This window comes from Diabrotica virgifera, chromosome 5 (genome assembly GCF_917563875.1).
Source record: "Diabrotica virgifera virgifera chromosome 5, PGI_DIABVI_V3a".
In the NCBI taxonomy this organism is placed as follows: Eukaryota; Metazoa; Arthropoda; class Insecta; order Coleoptera; family Chrysomelidae; genus Diabrotica; species Diabrotica virgifera.
This window is the reverse complement of record NC_065447.1, coordinates 233,368,190-233,394,098: the sequence shown is the minus strand read 5'-3', so window position 1 is coordinate 233,394,098 and position 25,909 is coordinate 233,368,190. Positions and strand designations below refer to the sequence as shown.

The 25,909-nt window shown below is 33.6% G+C and overlaps 1 protein-coding gene across 1 annotated transcript in view; it reads right to left on the bottom strand.

The window, feature by feature from the left end:
* Positions 1-14,796: 14,796 nt before the first annotated feature.
* The window catches only part of LOC126885591 (uncharacterized), an 88,774-nt gene continuing 77,661 nt past the window's right edge, over positions 14,797-25,909 (bottom strand). The window contains exon 4 of the mRNA XM_050652189.1: positions 14,797-15,461. Coding sequence (XP_050508146.1) covers positions 14,797-15,461 — 665 coding nt within the window. The remainder of the gene's footprint in view (positions 15,462-25,909) is intronic.

The following is a 25,909-nucleotide window of genomic DNA, read 5'->3' as shown; positions in this document are numbered from 1 at the left end:
AAGAGCTTTGTATAACAATTGCATGTCATCCAGCTTTAAATAGTAGCCTCTAAATATCCTTTTGGGGTTCCTTTTGAAGTTCATTCTGTCTTTTAATTATACTATCGTATACACTATTAGAAAATTGGACAAAGGTTTTCAACAACAAATAAATCTGAAAATGTTATAGTTCAGAGAAATAAGAAAAAAAAATATTCTGTTCTTGACACAATTCCCTCCAGGCCGAAACCAAATTTTTTTTAGTATGGACATCTATATTAATAACCTATATTATGTTTCCTGTAACCGATTTTGATGATATACATAGGTATAAACAAATGAAGATCAAAAAACGGTAAATCTTCGCTTTTTTCGTCTATTACCAAAAAGTTAAGCATTTTATACAAATTTGAGAGTAAGAAAAAGAAACTCATAAACCGTATAAAAAACTTCAAAATGGCGTTCGCTGAATATGTCTATCCTTATTGGTTGCATAGAAAATTGCAAAATAAATCATAAATTTTGAGTTTTTATAAATATTCATAACTTATGTAAAAATTAACTTAGAACCTTCTTATTAAACGGAATGCTGAGACTTGTGGTGCTTAAATAATACCCTAAATTTCAAAGCAATTGGTCCAATAGTTTAAACGTTATTTAATGTATTTATCCCACATTAATTTTATTTGCAACAGCATAAATCAGAAAATAATGAAGTTACAGTAAAACTTTGGATAGTTTAGGAAAGAAGAAGATTTACACTATTACATAATTTAATTTAAAAAAATATGACAAATAATAATTCTAAATATTGCAAAATTATTTTGCAAGAACATGTGAATTAAAAAGGGGGGGGCTAACTTCGTCCCTAGTTGTCTTAGAACAATAATTGTTTTTCTTTCTAAATGTGTATAAAAATTCAGTCTTTCTAAATATGAAAAAATAATTTTTCTACGGGTAACGGTTAAAAAGTTATTCTAATTGTTTATAAGTAAGCAAAAAATCGACATAATTTTGCAAAATAATTTTACACTGTTTAAAATTACCTTTTTTTCATTTTTTTTTTAATTAACTTAATAGTATCTATAAATGTTCTTCTTTCATAAACTGCCCGAAATATTACTGTAACCGCATAATTTTCTGACTTATAATGTTGCAAAAAAAATGAATTTGGGATAAACAAATTAAATAACTTTTAAACTATTTGACCAATTGCTTTAAAATTTAAAATATAATTTAAGCACAAGAAGTCTCAGCATTCCGTTTAATAAGAAGGTGCCAACATAAATTTTTACATAATGTATGAACATTTATAAAAACTCATAAAAACTTATAGTCCTGTCGCCAGGGGGGGTACAACGGCCTCCTTAATTCAGATGGACTTACCCAAGTTTTTTTTATATATTTTGACCCGCAGAATACGAATTTTTTGGGTAACAGTTGATCCGGATGTCGATAAGATTGTTATAGACAAAGAACTTGAGGAATTACATAACAGTGATTTCTCGCAAAACAAAACATCTTTTTGTATTTTTTGGGTCATTTTAAGCAAAAAATATTCCTACAAGTTTTTTCGTAGAATGCATAGTTTTCGAGATAACCGCGGTTAAACTTTCAAAAAATCGAAAAATTGTAAATTTTAAACCCGAATAACTTTTGATTAAAAAATAAAGTAGCAATTCTGCTTACCGCATTTGAAAGTTTAAGTCAAATTATATCGGTTTTGATTATTTGCATTGCTAAAAATTTATTATTTTATTGTTAAACAAAGCTGTAAACTGTAGTAAACACCTAGTATGTGAGTGATGTTTTCTATGATTTCTCATTTAAAATCGAACGAGTAGGTAGAGTAGCTACAAGTGCAAGCGAGGCAATTTCTACGTAGCATGCGGTAAAACGCATGTATTAGGCACGGGAAACCTATGTGTTTATAGATTAGTTTAACAATAAAAAAATTAATTTTTAGCAATGCAAATAATCAAAACCGATATAATTTGACTTAAACTTTCAAATGCGGTAAGCAGAATTGCTACTTTATTTTTTAATCAAAAGTTATTCGGGTTCAAAAATTGCAATTTTTCGATTTTTTGAAAGTTCAACCGCGATTATCTCGAAAACTATGCATTCTACGAAAAAACTTGTAGGAATATTTTTTGCTTAAAATGACCCAAAAAATACAAAAATATGTTTTGTTTTGCGAGAAATCACTGTTATGTAATTCCTCAAGTTCTTTGTCTATAACAATCTTATCGACATCCGGATCAACTGTTACCCAAAAAATTCGTATTCTACGGGTCAAAATATATAAAAAAAACTTGGGTAAGTCCATCTGAATTAAGGAGGCCGTTGTACCCCCCCTGGCGACAGGACTATTATACAAAAAATTTATAAAAACTCAAAATTTATGACTTATGTAATTTTCTAACCAAGAAATAAGGATAGACATATTCAGCGAATGCCATAATGAATTTTTTTATACGATTTGTGAGTTTCTTACTCTCAAATTGGTTTTAGTGCTAATAGATAATAGACGAAAAAAGCGAAAATTTACCGTTTTTTGATCTTCATTTGTTTATAAGTATGTATATCATCAAAATCGGTTGCAGGAAACATATAAGTTGTTAATATAGACGTCCATACTACTCAAAAAATTTGGTTTCGGCCTGGAGGGGGATGTGTCACGAGAACAATCTTATTTCTCTGGACTATTACTGCTTTAAACCTAATTTATCTTCTACACAAGCGATATTTTACGGCGCCGTAGAGCAGTAAAACGAAGCGCGAGAATGGGTCCCACGGTGAGAGTGGTAAATGGACAGAGGAGCTGTAAAATATCGCGCAGCAACATAGCAACATAGGATAGGACCCATTTCTCGCGCTTCATTTTACTGCTCTTACGGCGCCGTAAATTATCGCTTGTCTGGCCTTAGGCAAAGGCTAAGGCCACACGGGCGATAATTTACGGCGCCGTAAGAGCAGTAAACCTGACAAGGCATTGGTTGACTAACTCCTATTTCATCTAAAATTGGTGGAGGAGTTAGTCAACCAGTGCCTTGTCAGGTTTACTGCTCTTACGGCGCCGTAAATTATCGCCCGTGTGTCCTTACGCTTAAAGTGCCTATCCTGAACTATCCTCTATAGATGTTTGCTATGACATCGGCCCACATTACCCTTCTTAAAGGTATTTAGCTTAAATCTCTGTTTTCATTACGATATTAATATCAAAGAATAATTTAGAATGAGGCCAGATCAAGCAGCACAAGCTGTTGCTTAATCATCGACGTTGCATTCGGTGTTTCGAAGACATTGTTGTGTTTTTTTTTATTCCATAGGGTACCGGATTGGATGATGATTATAGATTTGGTTTTTGTATGTTTATTTATTTACACACATGGATACATGATTTGAATGAATTTTTAGGTTATATCTGAGTATAAAACAAAACTAGTTACTAAAACATTAAAAAATAAAAATCCTAACAGACATGTTTAGCCTTCCACGAAATACAATATCTGATGCTTCACAAAGATTTAGAGAAACTGGTTCTTACTCAGGAAGACCTCGACCGGGAAGACCAAGGGCAACAAACTCTGTGAAACATCGATTTCAAGTGCTTCGCGAGTGGACAGTCACTGCAACAGCTTTGATTAGAAGACTACAGTTGTTTATGGTACCATAGTTTCACATTAAGTGAACAAAAATCATCATCTAATTTACCTGACCTGCTACAGGCTTTTTATTGGACGTAGCTCATCTAAGACAGCGCTTGGAATTCTCTCGTGCTTACGCACATTGGGACATAGAAGATTCGGGATTCTGTTTGCAGACGAGACTTGTTTTGCAAGATATTCACCAAAAAGAATGGAGAAGGCCTGAATAATGCTTAGCCCAACGTAGTTTTTCCCCTAGATAGGTGATTGAGGTGTATGGTTATAAGGCGGCATTTCTTTGGAATCTCATACCGATCTTTCTATATTAGGGGGAAGTGAGCTTATTGCTGATAAGTACATTAGGGAATGTCTGGTACCTTACATGTATATTGAAGGTGAAGATTTTCTCCTAATGTAGGATAATTCTGGGCCGTATATAGTCGGTCTAACAAAGCAGTACTTTACAGACGTTGATATTCAGGTACTAACCTCTTCTCCTAGAAGTCCAGACCTTAACGCCATGAAGAATTTGTGGGAACTTGGGAAGAGTAGTTAGGCAACTACTCTTGTTGAAAACTTTGGTACCGTTAGAATAGGCGCTGGTAACCTATTGGGTACAAATATTGCAAAACAAGATTGCTACTTTGATCCAGTCTATGCCAAAATACTTTGATCCAGTTTATGCCAGGAAGAAAGAGAGCTGTTATTAGAGCTCGAGGGCGAAATACTCGATTTTAATACGAGTATTTTAGGATGATTTTATTTTTTAGATTTGCAAAATATCTTACTCCGGAATAAAAATTTGTAAATTTTTATTTGTCGTTAAATTATTCAATATTTTGGAACTTGTTTTTTTATTTTATGGCTTATTATTGAACATACCATAAAAATATTGGAACTTAAGTTTTTCGAATACTTTTAAAGGGCAGTGTATTATATCGTCGCCTTAGAAAAAGATCAGCTTTTTAATGTAGCCTTAGAAGAAGTTGTACGAGACGCTAATTTAGATAGCAGGGGAACAATATTTAATTGATCAGTCCACTAGCATATGCAGACGACGTAGACATTTTAACAAGAACCAGGGCGAGAACTGCGGAAATACTAGCCGATCTAGTAGCAGCAGCAGAACAAATGGGGTTACATATAAATCAAAATAAAACCAAATTCATGGCGACTAACACAAACACAAGAGCTGGAAATTTTGACGCAGATCTAATCATCAATGACCAAAACTTCGAAGCGGTCAAAGATTTCATATATCTAGATATCGGTTAACCCCAATAATAACACGTCTGAGGAAATAAAAAGGCGAATAATAATTGCAAACAGGTGTTATCATGGTATATCGAAGTACTTATCTAACAAACGTCTCTCTCAAAAAACTCGTACAAGGCTGTATAGAACATTGATTGATAGCCCCCGTTCTCACATATGGATCAGAGGCATGGACGCTAAATAAAACAGATGAATTCGCTCTATCGATTTTTGAAAGAAAAGGGCTACGCAAGATATTCGGAGCAGTCTGTGAGAACGGAATATGGAGGCGTAGATATAACTTTGAACTGCAGAATATCTACAAGCATACGTTTGGTGGAAAAGACATTATCACTGTAATTAAGCTAAACCGCCTGCAGTGGGCAGGACATGTAGCCCGGGCTCCTGAATCGAACATGATAAAAAAGATTCTAACAGCTCAACCCGTGGAAATGAAAAGACGGGGTAGACCAAAGTTGAGGCGGATGGACGGGGTAACACAAGACGCCGAGAAGATCGGAGTCGGAAACTGGAAAATGCAAGCAAGGGACAGAACAGAATGGCGTAGAAAGCTTGAGAAGATCAAGGGCTGTAGCACCAAGATTATGATGATGATGATGATTATATCGTCGCCATCGTCGGTAATTTCTTAAACTATTCTCTGCATTTACAGTTGATATTTCTATCGTTATTTTCTATCCTCAAATTTCATGAATATATTATCCAAAACTTAAAGCATTAAATATTCTGTGACCTATATATCGCGATTAAAAATCTAACAATGCAGTATGTCATTCGCCTACAAAAATATGCCCGCTATCAGGGCACTTGATTTCCAACAGGAATTCGAACAATTTCTAGCAATCGCAAAATATATGCTGCATAAATTTCCACTTAATCGATTATATATCCATGTCGTGCTCCCATATATCTCTATTTTGACGTGCATGACGAGGAACTAGCGCCATTTCTGCTATCATGGAGTTCGCCCGAACAGAATCTATATTTGAATGAAAAACTCTATTCGAAAATAACTAGAGAAAAATCTAAAGAAGTGACTAGGCACCCAAAAGACAAATATTTAATTTAAGACTGTCTTTATCAACGCTGTAATATCTGCAAGAAGAACCAGTAGGATCAACTTACTAAAAAATGAAATATGCGTAGATAGTAGATTGTGTATATTTTAAATACCTATAAACAATATTGTTCTGAAGCTATTTCTTTGTGGCATTTATGTAATTTACTATTCTAATTTTTAATTGGAAAATAAAATTATTTTTCAAGTTAAATTGTGAAGAACAAAACAATAAAAGTAAAATTGGACGATGAATTAACTCACCCAATTGAAGCCGGCAATGGGATAAGTCAGGGGGATTCCTTGAGTCCTTTATTGTTCAACCTGATCATGGACGAAATAATAAAAAAGGTAAGAACTAAAAAAGGATACCAAATGGGAGAAAAACAACTTAAAATAATCTGCGGACGATGCAATAATAATCTCTCACATTGAAGATGATTTACAACGTATGCTGCACCAACTCAACATAATCGCCAGAAAATTTAACATGTTAATTTCCTCAAAAAAGACAAAATGCATGGTTATAACAGCAGATCCAATAAGATGTAAATTGGAGCTGGAAGGTCAGATAATAGAACAAGTGATGGAGTTTAAATACCTAGGCATCACATTATCTAGCTACGGAAGGCTCGAAACAGAAGTGGAAAATCAAGTGAATAGAGCAAACAGAGCCGCAGGTTGCCTGAATGACACAATATGGAGAAATAAAAATATCGGAAAAGAAATGAAAGGCAGCATTAACAAAACAGTCATCAGACCAATAATGACGTACGCGACAGAAACACGACCCGACACAGAGAGGACAAAAAGATTGCTCGAAACAGCGGAGATGAAAACCCTTGGAAAAATCGATGGTAAGACTCTATGGGACAGAGCTAGAAGTACAGATATACGACGGAGATGCAAGGTGTATAACATTAATAACTGGGCAAGAAACAGAAGATTGAATGGAATGACCACATAAGCCGGATGACAACAAATAGGATAGTCAGGACAGCGACAGACGGTTCCCCAATAGGAAGACGATCAGTGGGAAGACCACGAAAACGATGGAACGACAACTTACTAGAGGCATTTATTTTGTTGCATGTGGTTGTCTTTTTAAAGACAGATCACATGCTATGATTTTTTTTGTGACGGATATTCTTGAGTTGGGGTTGATTTCATGTAATCGAATGAACTATTTTACTAGAGGCACATTGAAAAAACAGACAGAGTCATGTTATACAAAAAGAAGAAGAAGAAGAAGAAGAAGAAGAAGAAGAAGAAGAAGAAGAAGAAGAAGAAGAAGAAGAAGAAGAAGAAGAAAAAGAAGAAGAAGAAGAAGAAGAAGAAGAAGAAGAAGTTAAATTGTGGCTTAATTCCAAATTAGAATAGTAAACCTATAAAGAATGAAACAAAAAACCTGCTTTTAGGAGACTTGACAATGACAAATTATTTCAAACAAAAATAGAGAAAGTAGAGGAATACAATAAACCGCTAGTGTTAATATTTATCGGTTTTCACAACTACTTTGACACAGTTGAGCTGAGCCAAATACAACAGGCGCTTAAAGAATGCAGGCTAGATTATAGGTACCTATTAAAAATTATTATACTAACAGGCAAGAACCACTGTCAAGTTACATACTAATAGTAATCGCATAAAAATAGAGCGGGGGTTTAGACAAGGAGACCCAATGTCCACCAAAACATGCTTTTAAAAATTTGGATTGGCTGACAAATGGACTAAAAAATAGATGGAGAATATCTAAAGAACTTAGGTTTCGCCGATGATATAGGATCATAATGAGGATCTAGGAATGGCAAAAGATTTGGTACAGGAACTCGTTAAGGTTACAGAAAATGTAAGTTTAAATATAAATATCTTGAAAAAAAAATAGTAACAAATTTGGTCCCCAACCAGAATATCAATATTGCTGAGCAAGAAATAGTACTCGTAGATAAATATAAATACCTATACTAAATTTACATTCAAGATGTAGTAGAAATAAACAAACCAAGACACGTTAAATGCTGCTAGAAGCAGTCGCCAATTCATAATTTACAATGAATAAACTTTTAAAATTATGATTTGGGATTTACAATGTACATACATTGTAAATTATGATTCGGGAGTGTTCCTAGTAGAAGATCTAGTAGACGGAAGATCCTGCGTAGACGCCATATTTGTACTGAGACAAATCACAGAAAAAGTCATTGAGTACAATAAACCAGCAACTTTATGTTTTATAGACCTGACAAAGGCTTTCGATCGTATCCAGGTCGAAGATGTCTTTCATTTACTGTATAGAAGAAACATACCAATCAATATTATACAAACCATCGAAAACATCTACTTTCATAATTGAATACAGGCAAAGATAAATGGAAAACTAACGCAGTTTATACCAGTACAAAGCGGAGTCAGACAAGGTGACTCGTTAAGCCCACTGCTCTTTAATATAAAAGTCATTGTTACAGAATGGGAAACAAATAAATCCAAATATTATGTTATGCAGGCGACGCCGCATTAATCGCCGAGACAGAAGACGATCTCCAAAGATTAACACCCACCTTAAATATACAACAGCCGAGAAATACAATATGACAATATCAGCAGAAAAAACCAAATATATGACAACATCTAAATACCCACTACGATGTAAAATCGAAATTGATAAGAAAATAATAAAGCAGGAAGCAAGATTTAGATATCTGGAAATAGATATAACCAGTTACGGAGATGTTGAAGAGGAAGTACGACAGCAAAGCTTAAAAGCAAGTAAAGCGGCGGGATCTCTTAATGACACAATCTGGAAGAACAAACACCTAAGACAAGACACAAAAGCAAGAATCTATAAAGCAGAGGTCCTAGTAGAAGATCTAGTAGACGGAAGATCCTGCGTAGACGCCATATTTGTACTGAGACAAATCACAAAAAAGGCCATTGAGTACAATAAACCAACATATTTATGTTTTATAGACCTGACAAAGGCTTTCGATCGCATCCAAGTCTAAGACGTCTTACATTTACTGTATAGAAGAAACATACGAATCCATATTATACAAACCATCGAAAACATCTACTTTCATAATCGAATACAGGCAAAGATAAATGGAAAACTAATGCAGTTTATACCAGTACAAAGCGGAGTCAGATAAGGTGACTCGTTAAGCACACTGCTCTTTAATATAATAATGGACGAAATAATAGAAGCAGTACGTAAAATTCATGGTTACAGAATGGGGAACAAAGAAATCCAAATACTATGTTATGCAGACGACGCCGCATTAATCGCCGAGACAGAAGACGATCTCCAAAGATTAACACACATCTTCAATACAACAGCCAAGAAATACAATATGATAATAGCAGCAGAAAAAACCAAATGTATGACAACATCTAAATACCCACTACGATATAAAATCGAAATTGATGAGAAAATAATAAAGCAGGAAGCAAGGTTTAGATATCTGGAAATAGATATAACCAGTTACGGAGATGTTGAAGAGGAAGTACGACTTCAAAGCTTAAAAGGAAGTAATGCGGCGGGATCTCTTAATGACATAATTTGGAAGAACAAACACCTAAGACAAGACACAAAAGCAAGAATATATAAAGCAGTGATTAGACCTATATTAACATGCACGGCGGAGACAAGACCTGACACATACTAAAACGAGACGACTACTAGAAACAACAGAGATGAAAACACTCGACGAATATCAGCGAAAAGTCTGTTGGATAGGGAGAGAAGCGAAAACATACGAAGATTATGCAATGTAGAAGACATAAATGGATGGGTGACAAAACGGAAACAGGGGTGGAGCGAACACATTAGTAGAATGGCAAAGGATAGGATAGTACGAATAGCACGAGATAAGTCACCAAATGGACGAAGAAGTATTCTCAGACCAAGAAAAAGATGGTGCTATAACTTAAACAATTTAGGAGGCTAATATTAAAGACGAAACGGGCTTTAAAGCCTACATACAAGAAGGAAGAAGGAGAAGAAGAATAGTGTTCCTAGTAGCATTTAACGTGTCTTGGTTTGTTTATTTTTACTGCATCTTGATTGTAAATTTAGTGTAGGACATGAAATTATGATTGGCAGGGATAATCTGCCCAATGAAATGAAGAAAAGAATCGGTCTTGTGTGGGCAGCATATGGAAAACTTAGCTGCCCACATGCCTGAAAAGAAAAGTATTTGATCAATGCGTCCTCCCAGTGTTGACATACGGGGCAGAAATGAGCATCCCAGTGTTGACATACAAAAGCCTCGGATACGAAACTAAGAGTGACACGGGGAAGAATGGAGTGATATATGTTAAGGATAGCTCTACGAGACAAAATAAAAAACGAAATGATCACGACAGGAACTGACGTAACTGACCTCTTCGAAAGGATAGACAGACTAAAATTGAGATGGGCAGGAGCAGCAGACAGCTAAAATGATAGATGGTCGATGGACAAATAGATTATTGGAATGGAGACCAAGGGCAGACCACATCAACTCAGTGAGTTGGACAGAGGCCTAAATGTTGGATTACGAGTAGCTGGACATTTTTTCTGAAAATTTCTAAAAGAGTTCATATAAATCCAAGATGTTGTGGCAAGATATTTGTCAGTATGTCATTAGGATGGGCTTATCAAAAAGACAGCGACAGCGATTTCTGTGTCACTTAGTATATTTCATATTTTTGCGCCTTATAATGTATAATTAGGGTCTAAGCTATTTCAAGAAAGTTATGCGTGGTTCAGCACAATACTAATTGCATACAAACATTATAACAATAGATGTTTTCGAAGATAAATCTTTAATTCGTTCTATTTTCACACGAAGCCGCATTCCGGAGACCATTATTCCGGACGATTAGTCACCCCCAGAACAAGACAGTTAATATCTCATCTTTTATCTATTGTGTTTTCAGATAATACATCTACGTTATACGATTTAGTTACAAATATTTTTGATGTAGTTATTCTCCTAATAACAAAAATAAAAGAAAAGAAACTAACCGAAGATTTATACGGGTATACCGGAACGAGAAATCTGATTCTGACATATTTGAATTTATGAAATGGTGTAGTAGTATAGAAGAGTTACAAACCGAGTAGGAATTATGTATTTGTTTCTTTATTTATGAAATTCTCTCCATCTCTTTTTCTCATTATGAAAATTACAATGTATTACTGTGTTTTCAATTTATCAAAGGCAAAATGAAAATTAAATTAATTTTTTTTTAAATAACGCGGGCACATAAATTTGATACACCCTGTATATTGAGCTGTAAATATTTATTAGAATTTAGTTTGGATGTAAGTGGATTTCTCTTTTAATGAGCTTTCCGATGAACCATTAAAGACTTTTGTGAATAATTAAAGTGAAAAGGACGATGTATTTAGATTTAAAATGGAAATAGTTTTTTTATTACGAGAACTATAGAATCCACAGGTAGATGTAATTATCACTTTCTGGGAAAGTGGTCTAAAAAGAAATTTTGGAATTTTAATATTTGTTTCAACCCGAGTAAATGTTGTAGAGTTTCCCCGAAAGTAATTAAGGATGGTCGGAATAATTTTGAAAATGACTGTTTGTTTGTCGAATGGAAAAGATTGTTTCTGATTCTTGGCAAGTTAGAAGGGGAAAAGTGGTTTGAATGATTGAGAGAGTTTGAAAAAGAAGTCATTATGTTTTTGTTATGTTTTTGGTATCGCTGAGGAGCAGTTCGACGTTTTCGTGAATAGATAGTTAGCAAGTACCAGTGGTTGTTTGATAGTGGAGAATAGTGTTAAAAAGTGGAACGAGAGACAGATCAAATTGAGACGAAATACCTCTTTGATTCTGTATTATTGTGAGAAGGAGAGCAGAGAATTTTTGGAGTTTTGTTTGAATCGAGTACGTGTCAAAAGAGGCCCGGCTTGTTGGAGAATTGGTGCTGGTATGCTGATAGTTTTGAAGCTGGAGAACGGAGAGGGCTTTGATGAGTAGACTTTAACATAGTCAACGAGGGAGAGCTGTTTTGGGTCACGAGAAGACATCAGAGTGATTGAAGCAAAAGGTCAGTCAATTTATGTGAAAGAGATTTTGATGTTCGGAAACTAAATTTTTGAGTAAAAAGCATATGAATTAAAATTCCAATATTTCAAAAAGTAAATAGTAAATATAGGTAATCTTGCGAATACATAAATTTGTTTTGTTTAGTTTGTTTTACCACAGTCATCGGGAACAAACCGATAAATTGTTTTTTTTTTAACTATAATAATATTTAAGTGGTAAAAATTTCATTCGGACATCTGTGTCCACAGTTATTAGATTTGATAGATTTTAGAGTATTGATTTTGATAAATAAAAGACAATTCTGTATGTTTATTTTAATATTTTGCTTTATTTCTTTTCCTTATTTTATCCCGATTAGGATCAACTAAGAGATACTGAACCCACGAGAGAAGATAAGTATAACGTGAGATAATTTAGATTTTTTTTAATAGTATAAAAAGGCACCCTGAGATTTTTTATTCATTTTTATGTATGATTTGCGACAATTAAATAATTAATCAAATAAATAATAATTAATACAAAATTAATAAGAAGCAGATCATAACAGTATATACAGCGTGTCTACTTAAGTTGGACACATGTAGGAAACTATTCTTTATTATTAGTTTCACGAAAAAAAGTTTGTTCATAAAATGTCTTCATGGTCTAAAACCATCAACCATTGAACGATTAGGTATCAAATTTTATCAATTTGAGGTCCGTCAAAATGTATGAGTTTCGTTTAAGAGTAAAGTACCTTCATATTTCACATAATATCGAAAATTGTTGTTATGAAAAGTTGTTTGAAATTAAAAACTATGTTCTAATATGGAATGAGATCCTTCTAATTGAAAAAAAAACTCTAAATTTTTCTTAAACTACTGATACCCAAGATCATAAAATTGGACCGGGATAAACACACAGACGCCTCTCAAAAAGCAGAAGATAGAAACGAATTTGCAATGGTTATGGGTTATGGCCAACCTTCTTTAGTGGAGTCGGCACTAGAAGAAGAAGAAGAAGTGATCGCATAGTAAATCATGAGGAAAAAATAGGAAAAAACCTCATGATACTATCCTAACATGGTGAGTATTTGGTCTTAAATTTATTTTACTCTCAAGATTAACACCAAAATCTCTGATATTTTATGTCTTTTATTTTAAAATATAAATGATGTAATCTCGATATGTTATTGACTTAGGAACTGTTGTACTTTCTCCCTATTGATGCTCTCTTTTTTAATATAGCCTTCAATATTAACGTGACTTTGTGTATAGTCTATTATAAGTCACAGTTTCAATGCGATTGTCATGTTAGCAAGTTTACACTCTGTTTAGTGTAAGTTCCAAAATTATTTACGTAATACTAGAAGATCTTTAGGTTTAATTGTGACAGAAAAAGTGACAGAAAAAACGTACCTCTGTGATTATTATACATTGAACTTAGAAAATTATCTATTCCTTGACGGGTATTTGTTTATTAAAACGACATATATTCGGTTCGCTAAACTCAGACACAAATGGCTTGTGATTTTAGTAAGTAATTTTGCCAATTTCATAAAATTGGCAAAAAATAATTACTAAATAGGGTAAAAGCACCAGTTATTGGCCTCTTAAGGAGAGCACGTCGATACATCTATGAAATGTTTTGTCACTGTGGCCTACTATAACTATTTTTAACATCATGGAATTTTATTATTATTTCTACATTTTGTAAAATTTTATTATGTTAAACTTTCAGGTCTGAAAATATTTTATATGTGTTCTTTTGTAAACGTGCAAATGAACCAGTTATTGGCCACCCTGATCTAGTTATTGACACCATATGTGTTAGTGATTGGCCATCATTTTCTAAAGTGATATGTCACCAAATAATTCTTAAGTTAAAATAAGTAGATAGGTAGGTGTTTGGGTAAGCAAGGATTTTGTGATGAGTGTGGACACAAAAAAAAGATACAGTAAAACCTGTCAATAACGGTCACTAAAAATGACAGAACTATTGGCCGATATAACAAGGTGGCCGCTAATACCAGGTTTTGTAGTACACAAATTTTGGTTTGGGGAACTTTGAAACTGACCGGCTAGTTCAGGTGGCCGGTTTTTACAGGTGGCCTTAACACAGGTTTTACTGTATGTCAAAGTAAATTTTATTTTTTATTCTTATTTATTTTTTATCTGACAAGATTCGCTAACATATACTTGATCTGTGTCGCCATAGAATCTTGTTATGCAAGTTACATGATATGTTCTAAGACACATTTGGCATCTAATGCCTTCCTTACACTCTGTAATATTTAGTACACATAGATAACACACACCTTTTATTTAGAGACTTTTTGATTTTTAAAATGTGATGGAATGTTTGATACCAAGTTTGTATTTTTAAAACGCGGAAGAACGTTTGATACCAAGTTTCGATTTTCGAAGTGTGAAGGAATATTTGATAATAAATTATCAGACAGAATTGTAATTTTTGTTGAGGACTGATTTGTATTATCATCAAATAATTTCCGTTTGGATACAATTTTTTTCTAGGGGCTTGGAGATTTAGTGTGGACGAGAAATATTTTCGGAGATAATCTCAAATTCGCTTCTGGTGTAGGTGAATGCTTGAAAATGTGAAGATTATCTTGGTTACTTACAGAGCTTGATGATTTTGTGTGAGAATGAAATTCTGGTGTAGGAACTTTGACAAATTCAGGTAGTGGTGGCTCAAAAACCGCAGTATTGTTACTTCTACTTTCCTGGTTTAGAGGAGAAAACACTTTCAATGCTTTTTTGTCTTTTCTGGATATTTTTCAATAGGAAAGTCAACTTTTACACCCTTTTTTAATTTTGTTGGTCATTTCTATGGGTTGTCTACTTTTCTCTTCAGACTTGTTAAAAGTTTTAGCTAACTTTTTGGGTTTTTTATTATTCGAGGTTTTTATTTTCTTTTGATTTTCTTTAATACTTTGTTGTTCCTTTCTTTTAAGTTTCCTCTGTTCCTTTTTGCGCTCCTCTTCTAATTTTTTTTCCATTTTTTCTTTTTCTATTTTTCTTCTATCTGATGAAGTTAGAACAAATGGAAGCTTTTGAGTTTGCTTTTTTCCTTTTCGTGCTGGAGTATCTGGCCATATTAAGTAAGTCGCAATAGATTTATTTGTAGCATTTACAGATGTATTTTCAGAAATGTTTAGGGATTTCTCGGGTTTTTTGGTTTTTTGATCTTCTCTAACCGTTTTCGTCACACTTGATTCAGCTTCATTTGTATATTCTTCTATTCCTTGCATGTTGAAAATTTCATTCTCGGGTACTATCAAGGTTTCGTTCTCCATTTCAGGAATGTTTACTATTTCAGTATCATCTATTATTAGAGGTATATCATTTATATCGAAAATTACTTCACTTGTGTCTAAAAATTCTACTTCTTCTTCTAAAATTTTTTCTTGTTCGTCCTTTGTAGATATTTCTACCGAGGATTTTTCTGTAAATGCTGAAAAGATTTGTTTCAATATTTAGTAATCATCAGATTGAGTTTTACAATTATTTCGACATAGCTGTTTAATTTTGTCATTGCCAACTATTTCACAAAATTGTTTATAAGAAATTTTTGTATTTGGATCAATAAGTGTTGGTAAATCATTGTGCTCATCCAGATTATCTTCAGTTTCAAATTCTTTCCCAAGACATTTTGAATAGTCAAGAGCAGAAGAATTCCAAGGAAATATACCGCATGCCCTAAACCCACTTCTGATAACATCTGGATTGGCCATCTAGGCCAATAACTGAAACATTGATAATTTTATGCATTAGTAGTTGGCCACCTTAAAATTTACGTTATTTGAATAAATAACGTTAAATTCGTTATGCAATTTGAAGCAGGACATACACTATATTCTCACAAAAACATAAAACATAAAGTAGAAAGTGAATTGCAGTATATAGTACTTACCGACCAACACAAGTTTCTCTAGGTAAATAACAAAATTTCGGTTGAAAACTAGCGGCACAGAACACTGTCTCGTTCAACATCGAATACTGACTAAAATGTAATGGTTACCTTGAAACTAGATGTGTCATACTCTAGGAGACATGTTGCCAAACTTAAAAAAAGTGGTTAGAATTAACAAAATACCAACATTTTCCTAATTCTAATTAAAACATATTAGTAGGCCAATAACTAGCACATGGTCAACAACTGGGGCCTTTACCCTAATTAATAATTAATAAATAGTTAATAATTTTTGCAAAATTGGCCAAAAACAAAAAAAAATTACCGACTAAAATCACTAGCCAGTTGTGTGTGAGTTTAGCGAACCGACTATACTTATATATAGATGTATAATTGGTTTTGGTTGGCGTTTACAATACTCTAAATAGATAACCAATCAATGATGCGAATAAAGATAATTTGACAAAAAAGTAATCGATCGTGACAGTATTTTCACAGTATCGTATGGTAAAATGACAATTGTAATTTCTAGGTTAGTAATTTTTCAGTGACGTAAATATAAATATGTCATTGGTATATTCGGATATTGTATAGTGAAATTTGATTTTATTATTATTTATTTTTAAATTAAAATATTTTAAACTTCAATATTCCGGCAAATATTTGTATAAATATTGATGTTTATATAAATATAAATATTCTGACAACTCTCAGATTTAACTAAAATTGGCATGTAACATTCTTAAAACCCTATATGACGTCAAAATTAATGAAGCACTGAAAAAAGGGTTTGAAATCAACTGTATTCCACCCTGTAATACGTATATATTACGTCAAATGTGACCATTTGATCTAGGTCTGTTTCTGGCAAAGTCGCCAAACTCCCCGGAGTCCCGGAGCATGTGTTCCCACAAATTCTTGTATATATCATTGTCATACTGCCAGCCACAAATATTGTACCAACTAGTGCGGACTTGCATTTCTCCGCATATACAACTCACAAATTTATTCATTCTTACTCTTTCTAACCGACTTTTTCACTTCACATTTCGGCGTTTTATTCGGGTCATTTGCTGCTACAAATGCCACAAAAAGTGATATATAGGAAAATCGTTACTCTGTGTAAAAGAAAAATGAAAATTCTTTTGGGGAGTTTTACTTCCGCATGGACACCGACAGAAAACAATGTTTAATTTGATACAATGAATATTTATTACAAGCCATGGATACTGACTGATTCATTGACATACACACAACCAAACTTGTATGGAATCATCTGATATTTTTTATTTTTTCGTGCGAATTTAAAAAAACGAACACAAGAAGTCAAACAATATTTATTTTAAAGCAATTTAATGACAAATACATAACAATTACATAAAACAATAAAGTATTTAACGAACAAATTGAAATAGGTGTTTTAAAGTCAATAGCATAACAAATTTCAATGTAAAACGAATAATGTGTAAATTGTTTTTATTAATTTTTTGTTTGTTTTTTTTTTCTGGTAGTCAGTGTTATCACCTCTAGTCCCTATGCAATGCAAGCTTGAGTTTGCGTGAGCACGCTTCTAATCAAATTATCAACATTTTGTTGTGGTAGGTTGCCCCATCCTTCAAGAGCATCTTGTACTAATTAGCCGTGCGGTGTTTTGTGTATTATCCCGGCGAGCTCTAATTTTTCTAAAAATAAAATAAAATACCATTTTTATTCAGTTGCAATGCGAAGGCAAAACAATCGTATTTTTTACTTAGAATACGGAGCGCAGTCCAGCACTCTGAATCCACGATTTTCGACCCTTATTGAAGTCATCATCGGAGAGGCGTAGGTCTGCTGCTCCATACTCGAAGTGACCAACCATGAAAGCTTACCCCCACATTGCAACTGACGTGTATGGATTAGGTGACTAGCGTCATCTGGAAATTGAAAGGTGAAGTTTTCAATCCTAATAGCAACATTTATAATATTGAAAAATATTAAAAACATTACTAAAAGATTTTTAAATTGAAAAATTATTGGTCCATTTCCCTGGTGACACCTCCATGGCTTCAAAAAATTGCAAGCCAGATGGATGCTGAAGCGAAGAAGACAAGAGGAAATTCAAAAACTTACAATTCACGACATCGTCTGTTAGCTGGTAAATTCCAACGGAAAATGGATCTAGTTACTCAAAGAAGTAAAGACCAATATAAAAATAAAATTTCAATTGCCAGATGACGCTAGTCACCTAATCCATACACGTCAGTTGCAATGTGGGGCTAAGCTTTCATGGTTGGTCACTTCGAGTATGGAGCAGCAGGCCTACGTCTCTCCGATGAGACTCCAATAGGAGTCGAAAATCGTCTATTCAGAGTGCTGGACTGCGCTCAGTATTCGTAAGTGAAAAATATGATTGTTTTGCCTTCGCATTGCAACTGAATAAAAATGAAATTTTATTTTATTTTTATATTGGTCTTTACTCCTTTGAGTAACTAGGTCCATTTTCCGTTGGAATTTACCAGCTGAACAGACGGGGTCGTGAATTGTAAGTTTTTTGAATTCCCTCTTGTCTTCTTCGCTTCAGCATTCATCTGGCTTGCAATTTTTAGAAGCCATGGAGGTGTCATAAGGTAAATGGACCAATAAGTTTTCAATTTAAAAATCTTTTAGTAATATTTTGAATATTTTTCAATATTATAAATGTTGCTATTAGGATTGATAACTTCACCTTTTAATTGCCAGATGACGCTAGTCATCTAATCCATACACGTCAGTTGCAATGTGGGGCTAAGCTTTCATGGTTGGTCACCTCGAGTATGGAGCAGCAGGCCTACGTCTCTCCGATGAGACTCCAATAGGAGTCGAAAATCGTCGATTCAGAGTGCTGGACTGCGCTCAGTATTCGTAAGAGAAAAATAGGATTGTTTTGCCTTCGCATTGCAACTGAATAAAAATGGAATTTAATTTTATTTTTATATTGGTCTTTACTCCTTTGAGTAACTAGGTCCTTTTTCCGTTGGAATTTACCAGCTGAACAGACGGTGTCGTGAATTGTAAGTTTTTTGAATTCCCTCTTGTCTTCTTCGCTTCAGCATCAATCTGGCTTGCAATTTTTAGAAGCCATGGAGGTGTCATAAGGTAAGTGGACCAATAAGTTTTCAATTTAAAAATCTTTTAGTAATATTTTGAATATTTTTCAATATTATAAATGTTGCTATTAGGATTGAAAACTTCACCTTTTAATTGCCAGATGACGCTAGTCATCTAATCCATACACGTCAGTTGCAATGTGGGGCTAAGCTTTCATGGTTGGTCACCTCGAGTATGGAGCAGCAGGCCTACGTCTCTCCGATGAGACTCCAATAGGAGTCGAAAATCGTCGATTCAGAGTGCTGGACTGCGCTCAGTATTCGTAAGTGAAAAATAGGATTGTTTTGCCTTCGCATTGCAACTGAATAAAAATGGAATTTAATTTTATTTTTATATTGGTCTTTACTCCTTTGAGTAACTAGGTCCTTTTTCCGTTGGAATTTACCAGCTGAACAGACGGTGTCGTGAATTGTAAGTTTTTTGAATTCCCTCTTGTCTTCTTCGCTTCAGCATTCATCTGGCTTGCAATTTTTAGAAGCCATGGAGGTGCCATAAGGTAAATGGACCAATAAGTTTTCAATTTAAAAATCTTTTAGTAATATTTTGAATATTTTTTAATATTATAAATGTTGCTATTAGGATTGAAAACTTCACCTTTTAATTGCCAGATGACGCTAGTCATCTAATCCATACACGTCAGTTGCAATGTGGGGCTAAGCTTTCATGGTTGGTCACCTCGAGTATGGAGCAGCAGGCCTACGTCTCTCCGATGAGACTCCAATAGGAGTCGAAAATCGTCGATTCAGAGTGCTGGACTGCGCTCAGTATTCGTAAGTGAAAAATAGGATTGTTTTGCCTTCGCATTGCAACTGAATAAAAATGGAATTTAATTTTATTTTTATATTGGTCTTTACTCCTTTGAGTAACTAGGTCCTTTTTCCGTTGGAATTTACCAGCTGAACAGACGGGGTCGTGAATTGTAAGTTTTTTGAATTCCCTCTTGTCTTCTTCGCTTCAGCATTCATCTGGCTTGCAATTTTTAGAAGCCATGGAGGTGTCATAAGGTAAATGGACCAATAAGTTTTCAATTTAAAAATCTTTTAGTAATATTTTGAATATTTTTCAATATTATAAATGTTGCTATTAGGATTGAAAACTTCACCTTTTAATTGCCAGATGACGCTAGTCATCTAATCCATACACGTCAGTTGCAATGTGGGGCTAAGCTTTCATGGTTGGTCACCTCGAGTATGGAGCAGCAGGCCTACGTCTCTCCGATGAGACTCCAATAGGAGTCGAAAATCGTCGATTCAGAGTGCTGGACTGCGCTCAGTATTCGTAAGTGAAAAATAGGATTGTTTTGCCTTCGCATTGCAACTGAATAAAAATGGAATTTAATTTTATTTTTATATTGGTCTTTACTCCTTTGAGTAACTAGGTCCTTTTTCCGTTGGAATTTACCAGCTGAACAGACGGGGTCGTGAATTGTAAGTTTTTTGAATTCCCTCTTGTCTTCTTCGCTTCAGCATTCATCTGGCTTGCAATTTTTAGAAGCCATGGAGGTGTCATAAGGTAAATGGACCAATAAGTTTTCAATTTAAAAATCTTTTAGTAATATTTTGAATATTTTTTAATATTATAAATGTTGCTATTAGGATTGAAAACTTCACCTTTTAATTGCCAGATGACGCTAGTCATCTAATCCATACACGTCAGTTGCAATGTGGGGCTAAGCTTTCATGGTTGGTCACCTCGAGTATGGAGCAGCAGGCCTACGTCTCTCCGATGAGACTCCAATAGGAGTCGAAAATCGTCGATTCAGAGTGCTGGACTGCGCTCAGTATTCGTAAGTGAAAAATAGGATTGTTTTGCCTTCGCATTGCAACTGAATAAAAATGGAATTTAATTTTATTTTTATATTGGTCTTTACTCCTTTGAGTAACTAGGTCCTTTTTCCGTTGGAATTTACCAGCTGAACAGACGGGGTCGTGAATTGTAAGTTTTTTGAATTCCCTCTTGTCTTCTTCGCTTCAGCATTCATCTGGCTTGCAATTTTTAGAAGCCATGGAGGTGTCATAAGGTAAATGGACCAATAAGTTTTCAATTTAAAAATCTTTTAGTAATATTTTGAATATTTTTCAATATTATAAATGTTGCTATTAGGATTGAAAACTTCACCTTTTAATTGCCAGATGACGCTAGTCATCTAATCCATACACGTCAGTTGCAATGTGGGGCTAAGCTTTCATGGTTGGTCACCTCGAGTATGGAGCAGCAGGCCTACGTCTCTCCGATGAGACTCCAATAGGAGTCGAAAATCGTCGATTCAGAGTGCTGGACTGCGCTCAGTATTCGTAAGTGAAAAATAGGATTGTTTTGCCTTCGCATTGCAACTGAATAAAAATGGAATTTAATTTTATTTTTATATTGGTCTTTACTCCTTTGAGTAACTAGGTCCTTTTTCCGTTGGAATTTACCAGCTGAACAGACGGTGTCGTGAATTGTAAGTTTTTTGAATTCCCTCTTGTCTTCTTCGCTTCAGCCTCAATCTGGTTTGCAATTTTTAGAAGCCATGGAGGTGTCACCAGTGAAATGGACCAATAAGTTTTCAATTTAAAATCTTTTAGTAATTTTTTAATATTTTTCAATATTATAAATGTTGCTATTAGGATTGAAAACTTCACCTTTCTAATTTTTCTTTAAAGCATATTCCACAAATACTCTATAGGGTTAAGCTCGGGTGAGCAAGCAGGCCACTCCAAACAAGAGATACCTTCTGCTTCAATGATGTCTCTAGTCGCTCTAATGGTATATGGAGGTCCATTATCATGCAATAAAATTAAATTTTCTCCTGCTGCACCTCTTCAAAGCCTAACTACAGGTCATCAACATACCTGTGAGCACTTAAAGTTAATTGGATGAAAATTAAAGGAGTTTTTTTACGGATCACAATTTCTCTACAGAACAATACACCTTCCCTTTTATATTTGCGAACAGATCTGACAGTTTTCGTTCTTGCTTGTCTTCCTCGACCTCTAAGTACACGATTTCGTGAGTCATCTGATTTTCCATCTGATTACATTAAATTCTGACTGTTTTTGAAAATAGCACATTTTGTCAATTCCCAATGTTCCAGTTTTGGTGGTGAAGACACCAATTTAGGCGATCAATCTTGTGCTGCCTGGATAACTCGGGAATCCATAACTGTCTCCTACTGTATACTACTCGGCACGAACTCTTCTTCTTATCGTTTCAACTGAAACAGTTACACCTGTAGCTTCCAAAATCTGCCTTTGGAGCTGTAGGTGAGAAATGGTTGGGTGTCTTCCAGCTGATTGGACAATTAAACGATCATGGCGAGCCGTTATTACTTTTTGGCGACTTTCCTTTGCTTTATTTTTGAGCTTTCGTAGTTTCTGTTACCTAGCATAGGTTTTGGACAGAACGCCCTGTGTTACGCCTAGCTCTACAGCTATGTCCCTCTGAGAACATTGCTTGCTCCACAAGACCAATAATCTTTCCCGTTATAAATTCTATAACCCCACATGAGGCATATTTTCGTTTTTGGACGCAAAATTAGTTTATTTATTTTCGTTCCATTTGCCACTCAAGCAAATAACCTATACCGTACCGAGCCGTACAATCTAATTGTCTTACAAGTTTTTTTCAAGAAAAATCAATATTACTTTGAAATACATGGTGATTCCATATAAGTTTGGTTATGTGTACTCTAGTTATACGAGTATAAAAAGTCTATCAAATTGTATTTTAGTTGAGAATATGGTTTAAATGTCTCAAGGAGTGACAACCAAGTTTACTGTCCAATATCAAACATTCATTATTCATATTCGATGTTGAACAGTATATTTTTATCACCCCGTATATGACATGAAGCAATTTGTTATTTAATTTGATGACCAAATATATTTCTTTGTTCTCAATATTTGTAAATATACTCAACGCGTGGCTTGACCCCAATACTAAGTGCCACCGCTGATAAAGAATACACATTTAGAATCATTCTCAAGAATCACGTCAACCAGGCCAGAAGTGCCTTTAACTTCAGTCTTGATCAGTCCTCATCTAAGCGCGTAACAGTCAGTGTTCAAAGTTCTCCCGGGGTAAAACTTTACCCTAGTGTCGGTTCCATCAATAAATACCTTTACCGCTATTTGGTGTTTCCCTTAAATTATACATTTACTAAAAGACACTTTTACTACTAGGGCGGTCCGATAAGTACTTATTGCCCGATCAGGGAACGCAAAATTTTACGAAAACATCCAAAAAAAATAAAGGAAGGATGAAAATTTGGCAATAGGTAGTTGAAATTGTCTATGATTATATAAGAAAAAATTTACAATTCTACATCCCCTCCAATATACGTTTAAAATAAGTCCGGAATTGGATAAAATGACTAATTCTAAGCAACTTTTGTTCTATAGAGTTTTCTTACTAAGTCAATACTTTTTGAGTTATTTGCGAGTGAATGTGTTCATTTTTAACCAAAAAAAAAATGTTTTTTCGGAGATAACTCAAAAAGTAAGTATTTTAGCGAAAAAAATGTTCTTAATAAAAATATAGCTTATAAAAAAGAATGCGTGTGTACTTTGTACGCACGTAAGAAGTTATACTTCTATTATATGATTTCAACGAAATTAATATACTGTAAACAGTTTATTTATATTTTATTTAAATATTAAACTAATTTTAATACTTACTACATCTCAAAAATTTTTTTAAAACAGTGCCAAAAATTAAAATAATAAAAGAATAAAACACACACAAACAAACACATTGAAAAATTCCACAAATGTTTTCTGAACAATGTAGGAAAATTTTTTAACTAAATACGTATTTTCTGAAAAAAAATTATATAATAAATAAACCTACAATCATAAAATGTATAAAAAAAATAAAAAAATAAAAGTTTCCATTGGGGTTCGAACCCGCTTATCAGCGCAGTTAGTATTGAAATTCATTCACCTTAAACTTTTACCCAGGGAGACATGTGTCATCATGTGCGAAGATCAACTAACTAAACGGATTAAACTTTTGACGGTTCTGAATTTAACCAAATTATTTTGATTTTGAATTGAAATTATTTAGAATTGAAAGAAATATTAAAATACAACAAAACATAGAGTAAGAAAACAATATATTAGGTGAATATTGATAGAAATTTTGATGGTAATCAAATTATGTAAATCAAAACATTACATACTATCTTGGTAGGATCTTTTTAAATTTTCCAAATAGGTAGGTACCTATGAAATTTTTTATTAGGATACTGAAACATTTACAATTATTACGTACCTGTCGCTTTTAAAAACTATTTAAAAAGTCACTACAATATTATAAACTTGCTTTTTTTCTCTGCCATCACAACAATAAAAACTAATATACACAACATTAATTTGTTTATAGAAAATCTCCATATTGAACAATTATTGACAGATGATTTTAACACCCAATCAGATCCCGTATAACGTTTATACCATACTGTCGGTGTGCGCATGCGCTCAGTAAAATAAAAATTTATCCTCGTGCCTAAAGATGTATAACTTCAAAAAATTGAAAAAAATGGTGTATGCATGAGCTCTGCAAACCCAGTAGAAGCAGAGTTGCAGCTAATGAAATGTAGGTTCTTCTTCGTCAAATTTCAAATCGAATATTTCAATGTGAAATAGCTAAAAAACGGAGCACTTTTCGGGGAAAATTCATTACAAATTTTTTAAAGTGTTTAAAAGAAGGTTTATTTTTTTAAAACTTCTAACATTAAAAGTAAGTGAGTTACGCTGAAAATATTGTTGGTCCCTTTTATTTTTGGCTAAAAAAAATGGCGAAAATCACCCCTTAATTAGCTTCTCAAATAAAATTAATCGTTACCGCTTTACAAGTTATTTTGCTCAGTTTTGAAAAAAATTGGGTTTAAAATAAAACATTTTTTTTTATTTTGAAAAAAATCGTAATTGTTTATGGAATTAACTTAAAAACAATTAGGGATACGAAAAATCTCAAAGAGTAATAAAATGTACGTTTTGCTTTTATGAATATTTTTGATTTTTTGTTTTCTTGTTAGACAAAAATTAGTTATGCTATGGCTGTTCAAAATTTGCCTAAACTCGTGATTAGTTACTCGTTCAAGCCATTTTAACTACAGCTTTTTCAAAACGAAGCACTTTGAACCGATGAAACTTACAGATCATATAAATAATACATAGACAAAGTAATTTGTGAAGTGGTAATGTTAAAACGTATATGTGATGCTAATTAGGGGGTGATTTTCGCGATTCTTTTACCAAAAAATAAAAGGGACCAACAATATTTGGAGCGTAATTCACTTACTTTTAATATTACAAGTTTTCTTTAAAAACAAAAATAAACCTATTTTTAAACACTTTAAAAAGTTAAAATGAATTTTCCCCTAAAACTGCTCCGTTTTTGGGTTATTTCACATTGAAATATTCGATTTGGAATTTGACGAAGAAGAACCTACTTTTCATTAGCTGCAACTCTGCTTCTACTGGGTCTACAAACCTCACGTATACACCATTTTTTTCAATTTTTGATGGGCTATATTTTTGCTAAGAAAATTTTTTTCGCTAAACTACTTACTTTTTGAGTTATCTCAGAAAAACCGTCCAAAAACATGTTTTATTTTGTTAAACAAGAACATATTCACTCGCAAATAACTCGAAAAGTATTGACTTAGTGAAAAAACTATAGAGAAGAAAAGTTGTTTAGAATTAGTCATCTTATCCAATTCCGGTCTTATTTTAAATGTATTTTTTTCATCTTCGAGAGGGGTATTCACCTCGATTTTTGTAAAATGGAGGGGATGTAGAATTGTAAACTTTTTCTTATATAATAATGACAATTTCAACTACCTATTCCCAAATTCTCGTCCTTCCTTTATTTTT